Source organism: Panulirus ornatus, chromosome 2, assembly GCF_036320965.1.
Source record: "Panulirus ornatus isolate Po-2019 chromosome 2, ASM3632096v1, whole genome shotgun sequence".
NCBI lineage: Eukaryota > Metazoa > Arthropoda > Malacostraca > Decapoda > Palinuridae > Panulirus > Panulirus ornatus.
Window position 1 is genome coordinate 27673943 of NC_092225.1, and position 26034 is coordinate 27699976.

Genomic DNA, 26034 nt, shown 5'->3' on the forward strand with positions numbered 1-26034 from the left:
AGAAAGGAAGTCACCTACGATGATCCTCATAGGTCTCATGGAGAGAGAGAGAGTGTGAGAGGTCCATTTTAGACTTAAAGAAAAAGGCTGGGTGGACTGTTATGTCTGGACAGCCGGAAAGCCTTTGACACTGCCACGTAGGAGACTAGGAAAGAAGTTGTAGGATAAGATTAAAGTGGATACTCTTTCAGGGAACAGAGGATTGTCTAAGTGGAAGAGAACCACGACGCGTGTTAGAGGACCTGCCTCGAAATGGGTTGAGATGACCAGTGGCGTGTTACAGGCCTCTGTTCTGGGGTCATTGCTCTTCTTGATCTGTGAGAATGACTTGACAGAGGCACTGAACTCCTTCCTGAACATGTTTGCCTGTGATGCCAAGGTCTACGAGAGTGACTAGCCAGAAGCATTAGACTCCTGCCTGAATATGTTTGCTGATGATACCAAGGCCACGAGGAACGTCCAGAGTGAGGAGGAATGCATCAGTTTACAAAGGGATCGTAACAAACTCCAGAAGTAGTTTGATATATGGCTGATGAAACTCAGCCCAAGTAAATGTACAGTAATAAGGACGGGACATAGTGAAAGAATGCTTTAATATATATATATATATATATATATATATATATATATATATATATATATATATATATATTTTTTTTTTTTTTCATACTATTCGCCATTTCCCGCGATAGCGAGGTAGCGTTAAGAACAGAGGACTGGGCCTTTGAGGGAATATCCTCACCTGGCCCCCTTCTCTGTTCCTTCTTTTGGAAAATTAAAAAAGAAAGAAAAAAAAAAACGAGAGGGGAGGATTTCCAGCCCCCCGCTCCCTTCCCTTTTAGTCGCCTTCTACGACACGCAGGGAAAACGTGGGAAGTATTCTTTCTCCCCTATCCCCAGGGATGATAAATAAATGAATAAATAAATATATATATATATATATATATATATATATATATATATATATATATATATATATATATATATATATCCCTGGGGATAGGGGATTAAGAGTACTTCCCACGTATTCCCTGCGTGTCGTAGAAGGCGACTAAAAGGGAGGGAGCGGGGGGCTGGAAATCCTCCCCTCTCGTTTTTTTTTTAATTTTCCAAAAGAAGGAACAGAGAATTGGGCCAGGTGAGGGTATTCCCTCAAAGGCCCAGTCCTCTGTTCTTAACGCTACCTCGCTAATGCGGGAAATGGCGAATAGTTTGAAAGAAAGAAAAAGATATATATATATATTTATATATATATATATATATATATATATATATATATATATATATATATATATATATATATATATATATATACATATATTTATTTATTTATTTATTCAGTAAGCTGTTTTCATGCTACTGTCGGCCAAAACTAGAGTACTCTTCTCAAGTTTGGTCACCGCACCTAAAGAGGCACAGAGAATTAAAAGAGAGAGAGAGCCAAGACGAGGACAACCAAGATTGAGAAATCTGTATTTTGCTGGACACACATTCATGTTTGATAGAAGTATTGATACCTTCACCTGTTGGTGAATGTTGACCCATTCACGAGTTATGCTGTATGATCCATTCACGAGTTATGCTGTATGATCCATTCACGTGTTATGGTGTATGACCCATTCACGAGTTATGCTGTATGACCCATTCACGTGTTATGCTGTATGACCCATTCACGAGTTATGCTGTATGACCCATTCACGTGTTATGCTGTATGACCCATTCACGTGTTATGCTGTATGACCCATTCACGTGTTATGCTGTATGACCCATTCACGTGTTATGCTGTATGACCCATTCACGTGTTATGCTGTATGACCCATTCACGTGTTATGCTGTATGACCCATTCACGTGTTATGCTGTATGACCCATTCACGTGTTATGCTGTATGACCCATTCACGTGTTATGCTGTATGACCCATTCACGTGTTATGCTGTATGACCCATTCACGTGTTATGCTGTATGACCCATTCACGTGTTATGCTGTATGACCCATTCACGTGTTATGCTGTATGACCCATTCACGTGTTATGCTGTATGACCCATTCACGTGTTATGCTGTATGACCCATTCACGTGTTATGCTGTATGCTGACTTATGCTTTTGATGACTTGTGATGATTTGGTGCTGATGTATTCGACACGTATTACATTTCTTGTGTGTATTTTGTCTTAAGTTCGTAGGATGATTTACCACTTTTTTTTTATTATTGACAATTTGCTTCCATTACAGGGTATATTGATCATATGCTTTTACACTCTTGCTAACCACTGCCTTTTGTGTTCCAGAGTGTTGAATGGGCAGACCAGAATGATGAAGAACTCCGGCCTTCTAAGGTGGAGCAACAACAAGAACAACAACAAAAACAACAATGCCAAAAATGGTGAGTCTCTCTCTCTCTCTCTCTCTCTCTCTCTCTCTCTCTCTCTCTCTCTCCTGAGGTCTGCCTCCCCGAGCATAAGGAGATGATCAGTGGAGTATTTCATAAGAGAGTGATTGGGAGGGTCCTCCCATCTCTCACTGTTCCCGGTGAGGAAGCACTGCTCTTTTTATTTTCTTTTTGCCACATCTCAGTGACCACCCATCACTGGGCTACCTCCCTTCAACCAGACAGAGACAGCCACTGAGGTCAGCATGGCCTCAGCCTGCCACAGAGGTCAGCATGGCCTCAGCCAGCCACAGAGGTCAGCATGGCCTCAGCCAGCCACAGAGGTCAGCATGGCCTCAGCCTGCCATAGAGGTCAGCACGGCCTCAGCCTGCCACAGAGGTCAGCGCGGCCTCAGCCAGCCACAGAGGTCAGCATGGCCTCAGCCAGCCACAGAGGTCAGCATGGCCTCATCCAGCCATAGAGGTCAGCACGGCCTCAGCCAGCCACAGAGGTCAGCATGGCCTCAGCCAGCCGCAGAGGTCAGCATGGCCTCAGCCAGCCACAGAGGTCAGCACGCTCGGTCAAAGTCGGCAGCAGCCCAAGAGTGATGTAGGATCCTTTGTTGTTGAGATGCCGGCTGCGTGAAGCCAGACTCAGTGTTTTTTATTTTGATACCCATTGGTCGGTACCCATCCTTACTTTCTTCTCTTATATTCATCGTTTAACCTATTCGTATAATGGCGTACAGCATGGGTGGCGTGGTCAGTGTTTTAGGATGCGTAGGCGTATACTAAGATTGTTATTATATAACCCCGGGATCCCCCTGTCTCTCTCTCTCAGAAGAGGCTCTTGCGCAGTTTGAAGGCTCAGATGCTATTATTCCCAGTGGCAGGTACTTGGTGGGACTGCTTTGGGGTTCGAGAGGTTCCTCGGCGAAACTGGGGCTCCCCCTTTTGTCAACAGACAATGATACAGCCTAACTAAAGGTTACTTTCACTTGCAGTGTAACCACAAGCAGGCTGACTCTGCCTGCCCCTGATTCACACACACACACACACACACACACACACTGTCCAAAGCTTTAAACATATGAAGGGCAACTGCAACGGATACCCCATAATCTTTCATGGATGATGACCAGATATTAATAGTGAGATAGGAAAGAATGTCACCAGTGGATCTCGCTTTACGGAAGCCACCATACTGGTGATCAAGAAAGAAGATCGTGGCTCACAAGTTGTGTGAGGATATGCGACTTGAAAAGGGGATTCAAAGACTTTGGAAATGGTCGATGTCAACGCAGCAGGACGATAGTTAGAGAGGTTAGAACGGTCACCCTTCCCAGGGATGGGATTTTCCAACGCACGCTTCCGAGAACAAGCAAAAGTTCCGGTTTTAGAAAACAGAAATGCAACAGACGAGCAAGCGCAGGGGCAAGTACAGAGGCATACGCAGCACACGGGGATGGATGCCATCAGGACCATAAGCCTTGCTTGTGTTCACAGAGAGAGAAGCGCTTTTTTGGACAGTTCGAAAAGAGATGACGGTAAGGGGCATAGCATTAGTGAGAGAAGCATCTGGGGGTGAAGGAATGCTAGAGTCATCCAAGGTGGCGTTAGAGAGAAACGGGAGCCAAAGAGAGTTGCTTTGTCAACGGGAGAGACAGCTAGAGTCCCGGCAGAACGGAAAAAGTGAAGGAAAGGTAGAGCGAGAGAAGTTGTTAGCGATGCCCATAGCTCAAGACCAGAAATACCGAGCAGTGGATGACGAGGAGAGGTTATGGCGCTTCTGTCGAATAAAGGAAAGCTTTGCCTCACGGTTAGTGTCATGATTACGGGAAGTGACAAATGCTGAATGGCGAGTCGGAGGAAGGAGTGCTTTTCCATGCCCGATACACCTGATCTCTTGCATTGTGCCCAGGACCTTCACCCCACCATACACACACACACACACACACACACACACACACACGAGGTGCAGCGGTTTGCGTTGCTGACCATGGTACATTGAATAGCCGCCTAGAGTCGAGAGCTTAGGTTCGAATTCTGGTTACGGCAGTCGATCCACAGCCAGCCCAGCTGTTAATCTATCCGTAGAGGTTGGTCGATAAAATGGGTACATAGCCCAGGCTGGTGTATATATATATATATATATATATATATATATATATATATATATATATATATATATATATATATAGTGTAAATGAAATGACCTTGATTAGGGCCCGTGCCGTCTCAGCTATCATGAAAAAACAATATGCCCCAGTCAAGGCCATCTTGGGTAAAGAAGTGAGAGAGAGAGTCAGTCGATATTTAGGACTCCGCAAGTGTTTGTAGAGCCGGCACATGAAGGAAGAGAGGCTGCACGAAGAGGGTAAGACGTAATAGGGAAAAGAATTCCTCAGCTGAGCTGCTCGAGGGAAGGATGAGGTAACATGACAGCCAATCCTCAAGTGCTGACAGTAACACAACTGTATGGTGTTGACGGTCACACTGGTGCTTACAGTAACACAACTGTATGGTGTTGACGGTGACACTGGTGCTTACAGTAACACAACTGTATGGTGTTGACGGTAACACTGGTGCTGACAGTAACACAACTGTAAGGTGTTGACGGTGACACTGGTGCTTACAGTAACACAACTGTATGGTGTTGACGGTGACACTGGTGCTTACAGTAACACAACTGTATGGTGTTGACGGTGACACTGGTGCTGACAGTAACACAACTGTATGGTGTTGACGGTGACACTGGTGCTTACAGTAACACAACTGTATGGTGTTGACGGTGACACTGGTGCTGACAGTAACACAACTGTATGGTGTTGACGGTAACACTGGTGCTGACAGTAACACAACTGTATGGTGTTGACGGTGACACTGGTGCTGACAGTAACACAACTGTATGGTGTTGACGGTAACACTGGTGCTGACAGTAACACAACTGTATGGTGTTGACGGTGACACTGGTGCTGACAGTAACACAACTGTGTAGTGTTGACGGTAACACTGGTGCTGACAGTAACACAACTGTATGGTGTTGACGGTGACACTGGTGCTGACAGTAACACAACTGTATGGTGTTGACGGTAACACTGGTGCTGACAGTAACACAACTGTATGGTGTTGACGGTGACACTGGTGCTAACAGTAACACAACTGTGTAGTGTTGACGGTAACACTGGTGCTGACAGTAACACAACTGTATGGTGTTGACGGTGACACTGGTGCTGACAGTAACACAACTGTATGGTGTTGACGGTGACACTGGTGCTTACAGTAACACAACTGTATGGTGTTGACGGTGACACTGGTGCTTACAGTAACACAACTGTATGGTGTTGACGGTGACACTGACTATGGTGCTTACAGTAACACAACTGTAGGGTGTTGACGGTGACACTGACTATGGTGGTTACAGTAACACAACTGTAGGGTGTTGACTAACACTGAATTTGGTGCTGGCTATCTCAACAGTATGGTGTTGACAGTAACACTGGACAGTATGGTGTTGACAGTAACACTTGACGGTGTTGACAGTAACACCAGTTATGATGACATTTACTGACATTTTGAAGTCGGTAGTACTGTGTTATTGTTACTAGCAATTACATTGATGGTTTTGTGTTTACAGTAATATATCGTGGTGTCAGCAATACCATTGTTTAGAGTTGGCAGGAATACGTGTTTTTAAATTGATGGTAGTAGAACTTCACGTTCATGGACATTGATATATAGTGATTCCTCGACAACAGCACTGAGCATAGAATTTAAAGGTAACTATGATATATTGTTAAGTGACTGTCTTGTTAATAGGTGTTTCCCATAAAGATAACATAGTTTTTATAATGGTGTGTTGACACGTACACTGAATTTTGGCTGTCCTGCTCTCCTCACGTGAACTGTTCAGAACGCTCAGGTCAAAGAAATATATCCGACTATAAACGTTTGTGTGTTGGTAAGAGGTTTCGTGAAGTCTGTCCGACACTTGGTGGGAAGGAGGGGGTTTCTGCATTGGTAACATCTGCACGTCTCATTAGCTCTTTATGAAACATGTAAACTCCCACATCGGCGAATATTACACCCAAGATCATGCGTGAACTGGGGGGCGGAACTGTGTCGGGTAGAATGACGGGGGTGCGTGGCGCAACGGGCCGTTGTGGACCATGTGCTCAGTGCCATAAGGCGGGATTACTGCGGCGCCCCTCCCACATTGGCTTGGCCCGTGGCCTCTACAACACCATCCATTTAGGATGGATATCACACTCCCTCATAGCTTACTCTAACCTCTAGCGTTAACCTGCCGAGGGGACTGAGTCGCCTGATTCCCACTGGTTCTCCAGCTTGCACGGGGAAGTAATTCTTACTGTTCTCGGACGTGGGTTGTAATGCAATGTGCCCGCGGTGGAGGCGGCTTGTGCCATGTTGTCGCAAGCTGTTTCTGCCTGTCTTTTACTTTCTCGGTGTTCCATGGTATGCGTCCCGAACTGACCCCCAGTAGTACCTGGATTCAGGTATCAGTTGGGGTTTCGTAGCGAGGTGGAGATCAGCGGACGTGGGAACCAGACGGTATATGAGAAAGTTTGGGAGATGTCGGTAACATCCAGCCGACAGGCTTGCCAACACTCCATCTTTCCCAGCACGCGGGCCGTCCACCTCCAAACTAAACTTTAAGACCATAGTACAAATATAAGCTGACCCAGGGTGTGTCAAGATATAACCTATAAAAGCTACCCCATGGTAACATAGGTGTAATTAATGGTCTCTATAATGTGTATGGGTAACGTCGATGGGGTGGCTGTCCTGGAGGCTGACGGCCGCGCTGGTCTGGCGACGACGATGTTACTATTTAGTCGCAGAATTGCCTTGGTTGGTGTGGTTGTTAGTGTTGCCTCGCTCGCACCCGCTGATTGGTAGCACTTGTTGCTCTACCACCCACCCGGATAATTCACTGTGGTGCACTGTTCTCCATCATCCCCCACACCCACACCCCCCAACCGAACACACTTTGCTGTAGATAACGTCAGAATAATCTGCTGCTTTACGAGCTTGTCTCAGATTATATTTTGTACTCTTTTATGAGTTGCAATACGCCTTTCCTGATGACTATATATGTTAACGGTTGGGAGTACCTGTTGACCCTTGAGAGTTACTGTTAAGAGTTGAGTGCATCCGTTGACGCGAGAGTATCTTGATTGTGTGGCTTGTGTTCGCAGTAATGTTTGACAGTACTAGAGCTAAGTTCACCATCTTTGTTAATATTGTGTTGACATTTGAGTATTCCCATCACTACAAAGTTGTTTGCTTTTTAGTGCTGGCCAGAGACAGTTATGTTAATATTAACACGATTGTTAAAGTTACACATAAGTGTATGTTGACAGTTGAGTGTCTTTACACGCATGTCACTGCTGAGTGTATCTGCTAACATATGAGTGTTAGTATTGACACAAGTGTCTGTTGTTGCTAGATATATATTGACATTTGGGTGTTATTGTTGACGCGAGTGTTGATCCTGTAGCTGAGTGTATCTGTTGAGTGTTGGTGCTTGGAAGTCTGATGTTGAATGTGTTGGCAGTGTTGATTATAGCTAGTATTCGCTTATCATATGATAGGTGGATTACGGTTTGCATAGTTGTTTTTAGAAGTCCAGTGTATTATGCCAGTCGAGTATATATGTCGGAAAATGTGGTTACCTGTTGATTTTTTTCTTTTTACCAAAAGAAGGAACAGAGAAGGGGGCCAAGTGAGGATATTCCCTCAAAGGCTCAGTCCTCTGTTCTTAACTCTACCTCGCAAACGCAGATGGCATATATATATATATATATATATATATATATATATATATATATATATATATATATATATATATATATTATAGTATACAGGTATTGTAGTGAAACGTTATCAAATCTGGCTGTTGTTGTGGATAAGAACGAGTTATTCCCCCACCAAAAGTATTTTACTTTAGAATCGAATACCGCGATACTTCCGTGCAGAGAGCATCAAAGGGTAGGAAGCATTGTATGAACAAAAGATAAGGGTACTTACTTTTGGGCATAAGGGAAGGGACTTGAAAACCACGAGTTTCCTATTGTTGCACAGTGACCATCATCAGTTGTTTTCAATTTTATCGTGAATATTTTGTGATAAATTTAGCCCTTTGTTCGAGACAAAGGAAAGTTTTGTAATCGCCTAGTTTTTTTTATTTCAAGTTTATGTACAATTTTGGTTTCGTACAAATGTTTTTTTTTTATGTTTGTGTGAATTTATTTATTGTACGAGAGTTATTTATTTACCAAGTTTTAAGTTTTTTTTTTTTTTTTTTTTTTTTTTTTTTTTTTTTTTAGAGCGTGTGATACAAGACAGAATCGTGTTATGTTCGGGTGTTGGTGTTGGGTAAAGTTAGGTACAAGTTTTGGCTCTGTTCTTGTAAATTTTTGGACGTGTGTATATTGAAGTTAGGTACATGTGATTGTAATGTTTAAGTCAAGATGAAATTGTTGATTATGTTTAGGTACAAGTAATGTTTAGCTACAGCTGTTAAAGCGTTACTTTGAGTGTCATGTTGATTGTGTTTAGTTGCAGGTGTGTGAGTTAGGTCATAGTTGCAGGTGTGTGAGTTAGGTCAAGTTGGGCGTTGTAAGTGCTGAATAATGTTAGGTGTAAATGTGTTCAATTTCGTTGCGCTTGTGTGTTGGTATAGGTACTAGTAAATCTCGGGGTAAAGGTTGGTTTTATTTAGATGGAAGTGTTGGTTACGTTGAGATGCAAACATGGGTTTAAAATTGGGTGTCCTTGTCGTATATGGCTGGGGTTTAGGAGTGGCAGGTTCGTTCCACCGCTACATTATTGGGAATCACCCACGTTAAGAGAAGAGCCGGCACGTCCCACGCGTAGTGCCTCACTCACACATGCCCAGCGCAGGCTCTGCTCTGCTTTTGAATACAGCTGCTTGTCGCACGTTATCAAGTCTCGACTCGTACCGCGGGACGACACTGAGATACGTGATCAGCGTCGTCATGGACTTCGATGTTTTCCACTTTTAGCATTTCCGGTTTTTTGTTTTTAATTACATTCAGCCTGAACGTGAGTTATTTGTAGATATAGGACATCCCCTGGGCGATGGATATAACAGATGAAACTTTGTATTCCTCACTTTACTATTACTGTTAAAAATAGTAACTAATAATGATAATACTAATTACTATTAGTTAAAAATAGTAACTAATAATGATAATAATGATAATTTTTTATTATTGATATTTTTATTATTATGATATTCCCTGCCCTACCCTTGCTGAATTCCTCACCACCCATTCTCCCACACCTATCTTGCCTTATAAGCTACCCACCTGTGACATAATACGGTACCAGCCCCATTTCCTGCGTCAGACTAAATCTAGTTTACTTGTTTACTTGTAACCAACTTTCATCCGAAAGGTGAAGGTGAAACGTCGTGTGTAATAATGAACAAATTGTGGGAAGCCATGAAATTATCTTCGCATATCCTCCTAACGTTAGAGAAGCCCTATATTTGGACTGTGACTTAAGAAAATAATAGTTCTAACATCCCGATGGACGCACTATACTGTCACGCCAGTTGCCTTGGCCCTGTAGACTCTCTCTCTCTCTCTCTCTCTCTCTCTCTCTCTCTCTCTCTCTATATATATATATATATATATATATATATATATATATATATATATATATATATATATAGGGAAAATTCTCACTTGGCCCCTTCTCTGTTCCTTCATTTGGAAAATTAAAAACTGAGAAGGAAGATTTCCATACACATAGTATCCTAAAAAAGAATGTACAAAAGTTTGTTTTTTAAGACAAAATGTTTAGGAAAAGTCATCCAAATGATTAGAAGTTTTATTCAAACTGATTATTGTCTGTGTGTGTGTGTGTTTGTGTATGTGTTTTTATGTGCGCGCGCACGTACGTTTCAGGAGCGGAGTCTGATTTTTGTTGATTTTTTGTTGGTGCTAAACGGAATGAATTCGACGTTGTTGAGGTATGTGGTGTGTGATGGTGAAACATCTTGGTCAGGACACAGCCAGGAGTGTTGCCTGGTGCAGAGGACGCAGTACCTAACATTGGAACACTTGGACACGACACTTGCGTACTAAAAAAAGGACATTTGTACAGCTGTGGGGGAAACGCTGGTGTCACGTGAAGTACAGGTGTAGAGATCGGAGCATCCAGCAGGACAGGATGGGGAAGTTGACGCAGCGACTCAAGGAGCGGGACACCAGCGGTCCGTCGGCTGCAGCAACCTGTAAGTCATGTTCCGTGCTCCTTGCTCACCTCACCTTCTGCCTCCCTCTCACACCTTGTCTTCCATTCCTTTTTCCTCCTCTGTAACTAGTCGTTTTCTTTGTCGTTACTTCTCTACCTCATTTGTCGCCGTTAAGCTGAAACCGCAGGATCAAAAGTCAGGAGAGAGTGGGAGGTAGCCAGCCGCGCCTCGAGACAATAGTAACAATAGTAAGAAGTGTGTGTGTGTGTGTGTGGTCACAACAGCCAGGCACCGCCCGACACCGCTGGCGAAATTATAGGAACGTTAGTCATTGTAACCCGACGGTGTTATGGCCTCACTCCTGACTTGCACTTTGATTCAGAGGTTTCATGTTAAGATCCCACCAATGTAAACAGTGTCCCAGGGTTATCACATGCTGATCTGTGGTCCTTAACGTAAGCTTTACCGTAGGCGAGCACAACTCTCGTATAGCTCCGCTGTACACGGACAGTTGCATGACATTAAGGTAGGTTTAAGAGGAGGTAACACGTCAGGGCAGCCATGGGAAGCGAGGCGCACCCTCACCTGTATCCAAGTTGGTGGTGTGCTTCCTGCCAGTGACTGGCGCCACGTGAATATTCCTTTGTCTTAGCCCACACCTTGGATGTTCTCTTAAGACATTATCAGGGAACTACAGTTAAAGGATGTCGTTGACCTCGACCAGAAGATTGAGCCACCGATTGGGTGAGAGGCGCGCGCGTCCGTTGATGATCCTGCCTGAGAGGTGAGGAACGAAACTTCCGAGGATGTGTGAGATGTGGTTCTCCAGCCGATAAAGTGCTTGTAATGTACCCTGGCGTTGGTGTCATTTACGGCTCCACGTGACCATGACTAAGCCCGTCCCCTAGCAGGCACGGCACACTATAGCCACTGCTGTCGTGTAATGCTGTTTGCTGCTCTATTGTGCTGGCATCTCTTGGTTTGGAAGGACAGTACTAGCCTTTAGTATGCTGCCGTCTCTTGATGTAAAAGAAAAGTACCGGCCTTTAGTATGCTGCCATCCCACGGTATGGAAGGACAGTACTGGCCTTTATTATGCTGCCATCGGTTAATGTTTAAGGCCGGTACTGGGCTTTATTATGCTGCCATCGGTTAATGTTTAAGGCCAGTACTGGCCTTAGTATGCTGCCATCTGTTGGTGTGGAGGGACATTGCTGGCCTTAGTATGCTGCCATCTGTTGGTGTGGAGGGACAGTTACGGGCCTTTATTATGCTGCCATCGGTTAATGTTTAAGGCCAGTACTGGCTTTAGTATGCTGCCATTTGATGGTGTGGATGGACAGTGCTGGCCTTAGTATGCTGCCATCTGTTGGTGTGGAAGGACAGTACTGACCTTTATTATGCTGCCATCCCCTGGTGTGGAATAACACATCTGGCTTTTTTTTAGCGTGCTGCCATATCTTGGTGCAGAGGGACATTACTGACCCACATATGTGCTGGCATATCGTGGTGTGGAGGGATAAGTGACCCCTTCAGTGCATGCCTTACCCTCCCTTTGATTTTGTAAGGTCGTCTCTCTCTACGGGTAGGTCTGCGGTCATTCTGTGATTCATGCATCCGATTCGTCATGCTGTTTCTGATGGCGTTCCTATATATCTTCCACATCATGGCTGGTTATGTACAGTAGGAAATGTAGTACACCAGTGTTTTTCGACCGGGGTTCCCTGCAACCCAGCGGTTCCGCGAAATTGTTGAAAGAACGAAAAAGATAATAAGGGAAGCCCATTAGTTCGTTATATGTGACAGGAGCTTGTTTAATTTGAGCCTGGTTAATGGTTGCCACAGAATGTTCTCGCAGCTTTTTGTCATATTGCAAAGGAAGGAGAAAGGTTGGATGGAGAAAATGGGGGTTCCAGAAATATATGCTGTGAAGTGGTTTTAAAACTGCCGTAGACGTTTGTTTCACTTAGCTATTGAAGTTTTGCACTGGGCTGGCCATATTGTTTCTAATATTTAGCGATAGTGAGTTTCCGGCCCAGGAGGATGACATTTTTGGTAATTATTGCGCCTTATAGTGTGTTATGTTGTCTTCCATGCATGTTGTGACAGGGAGTACGCCACATCATTGTAGGTATAGTGACATGACGATCTGAGGAACAGAGTCACTGATATTAACATGAGATTGATTGGTGAGAGTGCGTTGTTTATATGTACGTCTGGGGGGACCTTGTGTGAGTCATTGTGACACGAACTGGGGAGGAAGTCTGGATGGTGACAGTGGTGGGGGGCGGGCAGGTCAGCTGGTGCACCCGCCCGCTGATAATACCCCGCACTGTACTCTACCACCTCTCCCTCCATTTCTCTGCTTTCCTTTCTCTGCTAAGATAGCAACCCCCCTCGCCATGCCCTCATTGTTGTGAGATAACACCATGATGATACGCGATTGTTGCAGCCACCAGTCATAATGCTGCTCAGGCTTGCTTGTCACGACGTCCTCGTGTTTATCGTAACATAGGCACTGATATCGCTAACTTCCTTTGTTGTCTTTCAGTTTTCTGTCGTCAGCTGGTTTTTGTGTTGTTTTCTGACGCAGTCATTGAGAGTAAAACTGCTCTGTTTTTTTTATCTTAAACGTCGACCACCACCTAAGAACAAGATGTAATGTAAACCGACTCTAATTGGTGTTACGTGAGGCGCTCAGTGTAGCAGGCTTGTGCCTTAGGAGCCGGTTCATGATGGTGATTCATGACAACCTTGGGCAATCACCAGGACGCTTGACATTGTGGTGATAGCATTCCCCCATTCACTGTCGCAGGACAGTAACAGCTTCTCGTACCGTCCGTGGTAGACAGTAATAGCATATACCACCAGTGTCAAGACAGTAAAGCATGTCATACCACCAGTTTCAGACAGTAGGAGCATGTCATACCACCAGTGTCAGACAGTAATAGCATGTTATACCACGTGTCAGACAGTAGGAGCATGTCATACCACCAGGGTCAGACTGTAGGTGCATGTCATACCACCAGTGTCAGACAGTAATAGCATGTCATACCTCCAGTTTCAGACAGTAGCATGTCATACCACCAGTGTTAGTAGTAGCATGTTATACCACGTGTCAGACAGCAGTAGCATGTCATACCACCAGGGTCAGACAGTGGTAGCATGTCATACCACCGTTGGTAGACAGTAAAAGCTTGTCGTACCGGCAGTGTCTGACGTTAACTCTATCATACCACTGTTGCCAGACAGCAAGAGCTTGTCATACCACGAATGACCGTCGGTAACCGTGTCATGCCACTAGTGTCGGACAGTAAGAGTGTCGCACCACCAGTACCAGACTAACGTGTTATGCCACTAGTGTCAGACAGTAACGTTATAGCATGTCATACCACTAGTGCCACCGGTGTTAATGACAGCATCACACCACCTGTTTCAGACATTAACAGCATATACCACTAGTGTCAGACAGAAACAGCATTTCATACCTCCAGTGCCAGACAGTAACAGCATGTTATACCACAAGTGTCAGATAGTAACAGCATGTTATACCAACAGTTTGTGGCAGCAACATTGTTATATTACCAGTGTCATACAGTAAGAGTGTCATACCACTAGTGTCAGACAATAGAAGTATTGTGTGTTGTATATGATGCTTAGAAGGGTTGGTGTTTTGTTTATTGAGAGAGACTGTCCATTCAAGATGATTGGAGGGTGTGAGCTGGATTCGTGTCTCTGGGATTAAAAGAGATTTAAGACTTTTGTTGTGATGCAGACATTCTGTTCTTGGTGAGCCATTGTTCCAGTTGCATAATGCAGTGCTGCATGTTTGATGTTGCTACTGTGGTGTGATTGTTAAGTCGTTTGCATGCTAAAGGACCATGTTAAGGTTTGCTTGAGGTAATGGGAAGTTGTGTAGGAAGAGATTGAAGAGAGTTTCAAGAAAGAACTGCACCTTAGGGAATTGTGTAGGGTTTTAGGGTTTTGGATTTGAGGCCATTGTGAGTGACTCTGGCATGGAGGTCTGCCATGAAATTGGCCAATCACTTTTTGACACTTGTGGAGGGTGGTGTCAAGAAGTTTTTGTGAGGGGGCAGTGTCAAATGCTTTATAGGTGTCTGTTGCTATTATCATTGTGCAGGAGCGGGTTTGTTTAGTTAGATTTATTTAGGATATGTTTCTTGAGCTTAGTGTGTGCTGTGATGGGAGAGTGTTTGGGTCTGAAGTCACCCTTTAAGGGGTGTGATTAGGATGATTTGGTTGATTCTGTAGTGGATTATATTTATACAGAGTTTCGATGCTGAAGATGAAAGTGATATAGGATGTTAGGAGCAGAGGGAGTTGGATGGTAAAAAAAAAAAAGAAAAGTAGAGGGTTTTTGGATTGGTGTTATTTTGGCAAGTTTCCAGATGTTAGGGATTTTGTAGTTGAAGATATCTATCTAAATGCTTGGATTGTCAGTGGGCCATAATGTTTTATGTTAAAGTTTGATATGTTTTTAAGGCCTGTAGAAAGAGAGTTCTGGGTTTTAATTGCCTTCCTACATATGGAAGTGAAGGGTTGGTGGGCAGTTGTTTCAGGATGGATTTTGTTTAGGTTTTTGGTGACATTCCTGTGTATAGGGAGGGATGAGGCTGGTTTGAGATTGATTTTTGATGAGTGTCTTGTGAGTATGTTTTTGTCTTCTTTGGCAGAAGGGATTTCATTGGAAGGGGTCTGGCATGCTTCATGATTGGGGGCTGCAGTGGTGCGATAAGAATGGATATCCTTTCCTTTAATGTTTGCTAGAGTTTGTTGCTATGGGTGTTTTTATACACTGTGTTGAGGGGGAATGCCAGTTTTATTTTTGTCTTTCAGTCTTTAGGTTAGTGATAGTATTGTTTAGAGTTTGATTTGTTCACTGGTTTCTACTGATGGAGATTAGTTGTGATTGAGTTGTTTACTTTGTGTTCCTTGTGGGGTATATATATATATATATATATATATATATATATATATATATATATATATATATATATATATATATATATATCCCTAGGGATAGGAGAGAAAGAATACTTCCCACGTATTCCCTGCGTGTTGTAGAAGGCGACTAAAAGGGGAGGGAGCGGGGGGCTGGAAATCCTCCCCTCTCATTATTTTTTTGATTTTCCAAAAGAAGGAATAGAGAAGGGGGCCAGGTGAGGATATTCCCTTAAAGGCCCAGTTCTCTGTTCTTAACACTACCTCGCTAACGCGGGAAATGGCGAATAGTTTGAAAGAAAGAAAATATATATATAGTGAAGTGAGGAAGTGTTTTAGATATCTGGGAGTGGATTTAGCAGCAGATGGAATCATGGAAGCGGAAGTGAGTCACTGGGTGGGGGAGAGGGCAAAGGTTCTGGGAGTGTTGAAGAATGTGTGGAAGGCGAGAACGTTATCTCGGAGAGCAAAAATGGGTATGTTTGGAGGAATAGTGGTTTCGACAATGTTATATGGTTGCAAGGTGTGGGCTATAGATAGGGTTGCGCAGAGGAGGGTGGATGTGTTGGAAATGAAATGTTTGAGGACAATATGTGGTGTGAGGTGGTTTGATCGAGTAAGTAATGAAAGGGTAAGAGAGATATGTGGTAATAAAAAGTGTCGTTGAGAGAGCAGAAGAGGGTGTATTCAAATGGTTTGGTGATATGGAGGGAATGAGTGAGGAAAGATTTACAAATAGGATATACGTGTCAGAGGTGGAGGGAACAAGGAGAAGTAAGAGACCAAATTGGAGGTGGAAGGATGGACTGAAAAAGATTTTGAGTGATCGGGGCCTGAACATACAGGAGGGTGAAAGGCATGCAAGGAATAGAGTGAATTGGAACGATGTGATATACCGGGGTCGATGTGCTGTCAATGGATTGAACCAGAATAATAAAAAAAGATATAGATGTATATTTTTTTTTTTTTTTTTTTTCCGCTGTCTCCCGCGTTTGCGAGGTAGCGCAAGGAAACAGACGAAAGAAATGGCCCAACCCACCCCCATACACATGCCTTGATTCAATCCACTGACAGCACGTCAACCCCGGTATACCACATCGCTCCAATTCACTCTATTCTTTGCCCTCCTTTCACCCTCCTGCATGTTCAGGCCCCGATCACACAAAATCTTTTTCACTTTATACTTTATACTTTATACTTTATCGCTGTTTCCCATGTCAGTGAGATTGCGCCAAGAAACAGACAAAGAATTGCCCATCCATTCATATACACATATATATACATAAATGCCCATAAATGCACACATACATACATATACATACACAGACATATACAGATATACACATGCACATATTCATACTTGCTTGCCTTCATCCATTCCTGTTGCTACCCCACCACACAGGAAATAACATCCTCCCCCATCAGCAAGGCATGTAGTGCATATGAAGGCACACTTCCATAGATTATACAAATCTCCAACAGCCATATATGCTTGAGTGCCATTTCCTGTGTGTATGTATGTGTGTATTTACACACTTTATCACTATGTTATCCAGAAATCACTTCCTTTTTTAATTGGGTGGATCAAGCTTATGCACTCTTCCACTTCACTTGCACATAGCCTCAACTTCTCAGCTTATCTCCATTTTCCTAAAGTGAATGTTGGTTTCCTTTTAGGTATTAGCAACGATTTCTCTTTTTGTTTTACATAAAAAGTCATTTTGTCAAGGTAAGCAGGATGGCATGTCTTCCACAGGGAATCAGGTGTCCCTGCCCTTTTGACAGCCTTCGGGGTTAGGACTGGCAACCTCAGCTTTGCTCAGTAATTCCAATTCCTGCAAAAGTTGTGTGGCCTCATATGTTAATGGTATGCTTGAAGTTGCTTTTGGCACAGATTTATGTGTAAATTCACATATGTATAAGAACATAATTCAGAAACATGATTTAAGTTGTCAGACTCATATATTTGTCTGGTATGTATATTGTGTACATAAACTATGTAAAGGGATTAAGAGAATAGATCTCACAATTTAGTTGTTTAACTGCTGGGTGTATTGATTTTGTTATGTCTTATGGTCATTTATGATGGCTGTTCTGTAACACCAGAAAGCATACAGCGAATATCCCATGATCAGCTCTTATGGTTTTAAAAGAATATTGTGAAAAGTGGGAGATTGGTGAAAGTAAATCTTGATGTTTACTATTATGTTTTAGTTTGGTGATACCAATTTAAATAGCTTCTGCTTGCCTTTGCAAACCAGAAAGAAGGTTGTATTATCCTGAGTGCCTGTCATTTTCCCCATCCAGACTAAGGTAATGATGTTACGCTCATTTTTTAAGCTACATGTGGAAAATTACAATGCTTTACAGGGGATATTTTGTAATCTAATACATGTATTCTTTGCCAAAAAACTAGCTATTGATGTATGAGCAGGTTGGTGCTAATCTTGAAACATTTTTGTTGAAAATTTTTTACTGTAATTGCTTTAAGAATTATTTTGAGGTAAAAGAAAAACTTGTATTACAATTATTTTTTATCCTAATTGACTTGAATGACTACTTGAATGGAAATATACAATCTTTTGCTGAAACTACCCGTTTTTCAGTGTAAACTGCCATAATGATAAATGGTAAACAATTTGCCTTTGGTGTGTCAGGCTCAGCAAACCTCAGTTTATAGGACATAGGTTGTTTTTTAGTGAGGAATTTCTGAACTTGGTTTTACATGCCATAAAATGTTGTTTTTTGTTACCCTGATTTGTTTTTCCATTGCCCTCAAAAACTTGGATCAACCTATACATGAGGTATATAATGAATTAATGATTTCAGGTCAACCTACACATAGGGCACATCATGAATTAATGATTTCTTGGTCAGAAATCAGGGGTTGACTTATACATGAGGTAGAGGTATAGATGAGTATATATGGTATTTAGTTCACATTTGCTGGTGTTTACTGCAGTAACTTAGTTGATATGTACTTAAATGGATACTGCAGTGACCTAGTTCATTGTAATGCTTATTTCCGAATGGATTTCTTAACTAGTATTAGAATTATTAGTATGTCATTTGTCTGACATTTTTTTGTAATTTTATGTATAAAACAATGGATAATTAATTTTATTATCTGTTTTTAGCATTACTTATGATGATTCAGTCTAACTGCTCTTAATTTTTCCTTGGCAGCCAACAAGAACTGGCTCCATCCTCCGGAGGCATTACAAAAGGGACACATTGCCTATCTGGTCAAGGTGAGCTTTTTATACCATGAGTTCTTTTGTGTGGTTTATGTTAATGACTTACAAACAGGAGTAGATTCATTTTAGATATTGATGAAATTATATGGAAAGTTAGGAATCTCCTGGATTGTGAGAACTTCCAAAGAGACCCAGACACACTCCAACAGTGGTCAGATACTTAGGTGAAGAAACTCATCCTAAGTATCTGGAAGATGGTGAGGATGGGACAGAATGAAAGGAGACCTATTTATATTACCAAATTGTAGGGAATCAATATTGATTTGATATTACTACTATGTTTTTTATTGTGATTGACAGTTTTTAAGCAGCAGTGCCATTTGAATTAAAAGATAAGACTAAAATATATTTACAAGCAAATGTCTTCTGTTTGTATGGCTGTATGCAAGACTTTATTTAAGTCCAGTATATGTGGATAATAGTTCACCAACCTCACCCAACACTTATCCAAACAATGTAAATGCTCTGCTGTATATAGTAGATTTTTTTTTTTTTTTTTTTCATACTATTCGCCATTTCCCGCGTTAGCGAGGTAGCGTTAAGAACAGAGGACTGGGCCTTAGAGGGAATATCCTCACCTGGCACCCTTCTCTGTTCTTTCTTTTGGAAAATTAAAAAAAAGGAGATGGGAGGATTTCCAGCCACCCGCTCCCTCCCCTTTTAGTCGCCTTCTACGACACGCAGGGTAGATGTCTAACCTTTTTAAGTTGACATTTGTATACATTATTGTGGTACCAGTGTTGGTATTAGTACTATTTATGAAAATGATAACAACAACAGTAATGATTATTATATAGCACAGGTATGATATCAAAAATCCGGACATCAGACTTTTAGAAACTTTAAAATACAGAATTTTTTTGATATTTTCTGATAAATTTTAGTTTGTTTTTGTATTTTCCTTCTTTCAAACTTGTTTGCACATTCATGCAAGTTAGTGTCCAGAACGTGACTGAGCCATAGAGGAAAAAAGATTCTCATTTGACTCTTTCCTATGTTCCTCTTTTTTTATAATAATGTTGATATGAGGATGTTGAACATAATTTTGATCGTTATAGGAAAATGATCTTGAGGGTAATATAGAGGATATAGAAAGGAAGTGTTTAACAACAGTTGATGACAGGCATATATTTAGATAGCTCAAGTCATTGTACAGTGGAGAACAGAATTGTATGTAGAACTGTAGATAATGAATATATCTGAAAAATACATAAATGTGATGAATAAGAGATTTATCAGAAGATTATATGAATGAGCCTTTTTTTAAACCCTTTAGGGTGTAGTGAAACGTGTTTACCTAATCTACGTATCTACCTAGTTTACGAAAGTGTATAGATAGTCAACCCTTGCAGATAGCTGATATGGAGATAGAGGACATTTCCATGTATATTTGTGCTAGTCAACCCGTCAGTTATCTGATATGGAGATAGAGGACATATGCATGTATAATTGTGCTGAAAGTAGTTGATGAGATTACTTTTGCTCTCAGTAATGACTGCCATTATCATCACTAACCATGAAATTTGTTTATAACTTCAGTAAACTGTAACTGCTTAGTTACAGATTTGTTAGGTTAGGTTAGGTTAGGTCTGTACTGAAAGGAATCGGTCCTGTGTTCTTGAGACTGTCAGTGCCATCTGCAATTGTCCCATAGGTTTGATAACCATGTTTTTAATTATTTTGACCTTTGATAGTACCTAGGTTCAGTAAGCTGAGAAAAAATTTAATGATTTTTCTTAATCAGAAAACTACCATTAATTATGGCCATTCTGTCCTTTTTGCTTTTTGTTCATCACAGTTTCTTATGTCTGTGTATTTATTCCATTGTTCAGATTTAAAAACATCTTTTTTCATGATACAAATTCAGTTTTAAAGTATTAGTTTTTGTATGATTATTATAGCTTTCCAACATCAAACATAGTGATTTTTTTTCTAGTTCCTGGGGAGCACAGAAGTCGACCAACCAAAAGGCATTGAGGTGGTGAAGGAGGGCATCCGCAAGCTCAAATTCAATCAGCAGTTAAAAAAAGCAGAGGGCAGCAAGACTCCCAAGGTGGAGTTAACTGTGTCCATTGATGGAGTTGCTATTCACGAACCTAAAACAAAGGTGAGTCACTGGACACTGTTATTGTTTTATACAATATTATACTCATATGTTTTACCTGTAAACAGTGTTATTGATATGTAGTATTTTTAAAATCAGTCACAGAGACTAACACTGAGTTAAGTAGAAATGTTTATTATGTATTGCTACATTGTTTGAAAGTTACCCATTTTATTGCATCTCTTTATTGCCATAATTCATTTTTTATCAAAAACAAAAGGAAGTGGAAACTGAATTCTTTTTATTGTTCATCTTCCTCCTCTGTATTTTCTTATATTTCCTTTTATTCTTTGCCAGCCTGCAGGGATGGGGCAGGGGATCTCAGTTTCTCAGATTAATTTCTATGAAAGGCACAGATGGTAATGGAGGACATAGGCTTTGTGTCTGCATTGCACACATGTAGATTTGCCTATTATTATTACTGTGCTACTTTTGCAGAGGAGAGATGATGAGGAAGTAGTAACAGGCAAAGAAGTGAAAAAGGGATGGAGTGAGTATTTTGAAGGACAGTTGAATGAGGTAGAGGATAGGGTGGTGGATGTTGGGTATTTGGGTTTAGAGGCATGCAGTGAGAATGAGTCTTGGTGAATGATTTTATGAAAAAAAATATACCCCAACTTGCATTATGTAACTGTATATGAAAACAATCTGATGTTGATAAGAATGAAAAGAGGGCAAGACCTATGCCTTTATCTCTTCACTGCTTTTGTTAACATATGACGTATTGTTGAACATATCTACTTTGAGCACTTTTTTTACCAGTTGGGGTAAAGTGCAGAATTGAATGACATTGTTACTGGTGATTGGAATGGCAATATCACACATTAAGCATATTTATTAAATGTGATGACAGCTAAAATGTCAATTGGAGGGAAGGGTTATTTGTATTTATTCTGTAGAATTTTTATTGCCTTTGATGTCTAGAAATAAATGTCCATTTTAGTTGGTCCAGCCAGGCCTCGATAGGAAACTAATTGCTTGAATTTCTCACCCTTTCATCCAAGCTTAGAGAGAGCAGTTCTTTATATGTAGTGCATATGTTGATGACCTGGCATACTGATTTGCTCACCAGAAGTTTATGTTTGAAAAATGATGTATTTAATATGCTTAATATTATCCTCTGTTTTTTGATTGACAGCGAAACTTGCACCAGTACCCACTTCACAGGATTAGCTATTGTGCTGATGACAAGGCAGAGAAACGTTTCTTCAGTTTCATCGCTAAGGAAGCAGACTCTGACAAGCATACTTGCTTTGTCTTTGTCAGTGACAAGCTGGTAAGTCTACTTCCAGATACTAGGTCAAGGTGTTGAAAGAGTGATTAATGAGTTTTGAAATTGGGTGGTTGGATGGATGTTAGCTGGCTGGCAAACAGGCTTGATGGATGGTTGATTTTTGGCTAGTGGACAGGCTGGTGCGATGGGTGATAACTGTATAGTAAACAGGCTGGTTTTCCTGATGGTTTGTTCATTTGTTGTTGATTTAGCATGTTTGATAAGATGCAGTTTGTTCTACTGGCTGATGGATTCTGGGGTAAGGAAAGAAGTTACAGTGAAAAAAGTAGAGATACTGTTTTTTCCAGGTAGAATATGGTGTTTGACAAATTACGATCTCATTTAAGGGCATAGGGAGAAAAAATTTTGAATTTTTTTGTGGAGAATGACTGTATTCAGGGAATGGCTTAACATAAGGAATGTGCTATCAAGCCAGCAGAAGGTAGAGTTGATGAAATTGGCAGATCACAGATTGAGTGTTATAAAATTCCAGGAAGAGTATAGTATTGGACAAATGATGATCTTCGATTTGAAGGCATGGAAAACCAAATTTTTATGTTCTTTTCTGAAAATGCCTGTATAGATATTGGCTAAACACATACTGTACGTTGATAGGCTAAACACAAAACATCATATGGGCCTTATATCGCTGACTTGGACAATATTTTGCATGTGTAGTTCTACCAGCATTGCAGTCAAGGTATTCCTGTGTATAGGCCTGTGTTGAAGGAGAAGTCTAAGGGTTTCTATGCTAAAATGAAGAGTGAAGCTAAATGTGACTTCTCTGGAGTGGCTTCAAATATTTGTGAAAGTGACTTCTGTTGGGTGGCTTCAAGAATCACTATAATACATACTAATGTGAGTCAGATACAGTATTTCCTGCCTACAGAAACTTATGTAAAAGATTATGTGGACACTGATGTTTAGATTCTGATTCACAACCTCTCCTGATGTAATAGGATAGGAAGGACATGTTATGGTGTTAGATTGTACATTAATGCTTTGTTTATAACATCTGAACTATTGAATTCCTTAATTGATGAAGTATACATTATAGTTATCAAGTTTGAAAGCTATAACTTAGTTCTTGCACAAATCTGAAAGAGTGGCAGATGCAAGACCAGAAGAATTAATAGAACAAATGAATAAAGAAGTTCTACATATAGTATTTGTAAGGGACTTCAACCTGCTACACATGAGGTGGAAGTGGCTTGGAAACAGTACTGTAGCTATGAACCCACTGAAAGCAACTCAAGTTTACAGCAACATTACTAAAGGGTACTACTTACTTACTCTGTAACAAGAACTCCTTTATTCAACAATAGTGGAAATGATATGGTGAACCTGCTTTTCATATAAAGTATGTAATTGATGTAGCTGGTGGAAGGTAACCATTCATTTATTTATTTATTTTTTTATGCACTGGATTAGGGTTATCTTTAATGAATTGTGTAATGAAGATGTCATTGATAAAGGATATTGTTTTAGTTATACTTAAATTATTTTTATATTTCAGGCTGAAGAAATCACTTTAACAATTGGTCAGGCCTTTGATTTAGCATACCGAAGGTTTGTAGAGACATCAGGTCGAGAGATTGAGATGAGGCGCCAGCTCCTCTTGTTACAGAAACGTGTTCAAGGGCTAGAGGATGAAAATCAAACACTAAAGACTCGCATTACTCAACTGGCCAATCTCAAGAACAGACCTGATTTGGAAGAGTACATGAAAGAGAACAATGTAAGTTTGACTTTGGAGTCTGTTAACACTTTATATCATCTCTAGTTTCAGTAAATAGTGTGAGGGAAAAAGAAATGGGAGTGACAGTGAAAGGAGTAGATGGGTAAGTTGGAATGGGCAAAGAAGAGGTGAAAAAGAGATGGGGTGAGGATTCTGAAGGACTGACTGTTGATAATGTTAGGTAAGAGGACAGCAGATGGACCCCTGGGCAGCAAGTAACTAAGTAAGTAATATAAGGAGTATCCATATCACCAGCATAGGCCCTCCCTGTCCACTCAGCACCCTCCCATACCAGCATATACTATAGAATATTTAATTTTGGGGTATGTTCTTAAACATTATTTATTTTATTATACTTTGTCGCTGTCTCCCGCGTTTGCGAGGTAGCGCAAGGAAACAGACGAAAGAAATGGCCCAACCCACATCCATACACAAATATATACATATGTCCACACACGCAAATATACATACCTGCACAGCTTTCCATGGTTTACCTCAGACGCTTCACATGCCTTGATTCAATCCACTGACAGCACGTCAACCCCGGTATACCACATTGCTCCAATTCACTCTATTCCTTGCCCTCCTTTCACCCTCCTGCATGTTCAGGCCCCGATCACACAAAATCTTTTTCACTCCATCTTTCCACCTCCAATTTGGTCTCCCTCTTCTCCTCGTTCCCTCCACCTCCGACACATATATCCTCTTGGTCAATCTTTCCTCACTCATCCTCTCCATGTGCCCAAACCACTTCAAAACACCCTCTTCTGCTCTCTCAACCACGCTCTTTTTATTTCCACACATCTCTCTTACCCTTACGTTACTCACTCGATCAAACCACCTCACACCACACATTGTCCTCAAACATCTCATTTCCAGCACATCCATCCTCCTGCGCACAACTCTATCCATAGCCCACGCCTCGCAACCATACAACATTGTTGGAACCACTATTCCTTCAAACATACCCATTTTTGCTTTCCGAGATAATGTTCTCGACTTCCACACATTTTTCAAGGCCCCCAGAATTTTCGCCCCCTCCCCCACCCTATGATCCACTTCCGCTTCCATGGTTCCATCCGCTGCCAGATCCACTCCCAGATATCTAAAACACTTCACTTCCTCCAGTTTTTCTCCATTCAAACTCACCTCCCAATTGACTTGACCCTCAACCCTACTGTACCTAATAACCTTGCTCTTATTCACATTTACTCTTAACTTTCTTCTTCCACACACTTTACCAAACTCAGTCACCAGCTTCTGCAGATTCTCACATGAATCAGCCACCAGCGCTGTATCATCAGCGAACAACAACTGACTCACTTCCCAAGCTCTCTCATCCCCAACAGACTTCATACTTGCCCCTCTTTCCAAAACTCTTGCATTTACCTCCCTAACAACCCCATCCATAAACAAATTAAACAACCATGGAGACATCACACACCCCTGCCGCAAACCTACATTCACTGAGAACCAATCACTTTCCTCTCTTCCTACACGTACACATGCCTTACATCCTCTATAAAAACTTTTCACCGATTCTAACAACTTTCCTCCCACACCATATATTCTTAATACCTTCCACAGAGCATCTCTGTCAACTCTATCATATGCCTTCTCCAGATCCATAAATGCTACATACAAATCCATTTGCTTTTCTAAGTATTTCTCACAGACATTCTTCAAAGCAAACACCTGATCCACACATCCTCTACCACTTCTGAAACCACACTGCTCTTCCCCAATCTGATGCTCTGTACACGCCTTCACCCTCTCAATCAATACCCTCCCATATAATTTACCAGGAATACTCAACAAACTTATACCTCTGTAAATTGAGCACTCACTCTTATCCCCTTTGCCTTTGTACAATGGCACTATGCACGCATTCCGCCAATCCTCAGGCACCTCACCATGAGTCATACATTATATTACAGAATATTCTCTAATGAAAAAAGAAATTTTCCCTTTTTAAATTGTTTTACATATTGTAATGAACTGGGGAGGAAATGAATACTGTGTAAGTTATGATTTCCATTTATATACATGTAGGCTCAAGAGATGTATTTCTTGACTGAAATTCAC

The 26034-nt window shown here is 41.4% G+C and overlaps 1 protein-coding gene across 6 annotated transcripts in view; it reads left to right on the plus strand.

Moving 5' to 3' along the window:
• The window catches only part of LOC139754944 (PTB domain-containing adapter protein ced-6-like), an 81801-nt gene that overhangs the window by 38036 nt on the left and 17731 nt on the right, over positions 1-26034 (plus strand). For 4 of the 6 annotated variants that reach the window (XM_071672775.1, XM_071672793.1, XM_071672783.1 and 1 more), the window contains 5 exons: positions 2288-2382; positions 18764-18828; positions 20771-20941; positions 22077-22214; positions 23728-23949. In XM_071672775.1, the coding sequence (XP_071528876.1) occupies positions 2310-2382; positions 18764-18828; positions 20771-20941; positions 22077-22214; positions 23728-23949 (669 nt within the window). In that variant the 5' untranslated portion in view covers positions 2288-2309. Of the gene's footprint in view, positions 1-2287; positions 2383-8689; positions 10655-12132; positions 12201-18763; positions 18829-20770; positions 20942-22076; positions 22215-23727; positions 23950-26034 lie in introns of those variants that run through there. The other 2 variants (XM_071672803.1, XM_071672809.1) reach the window with 2 other exon arrangements.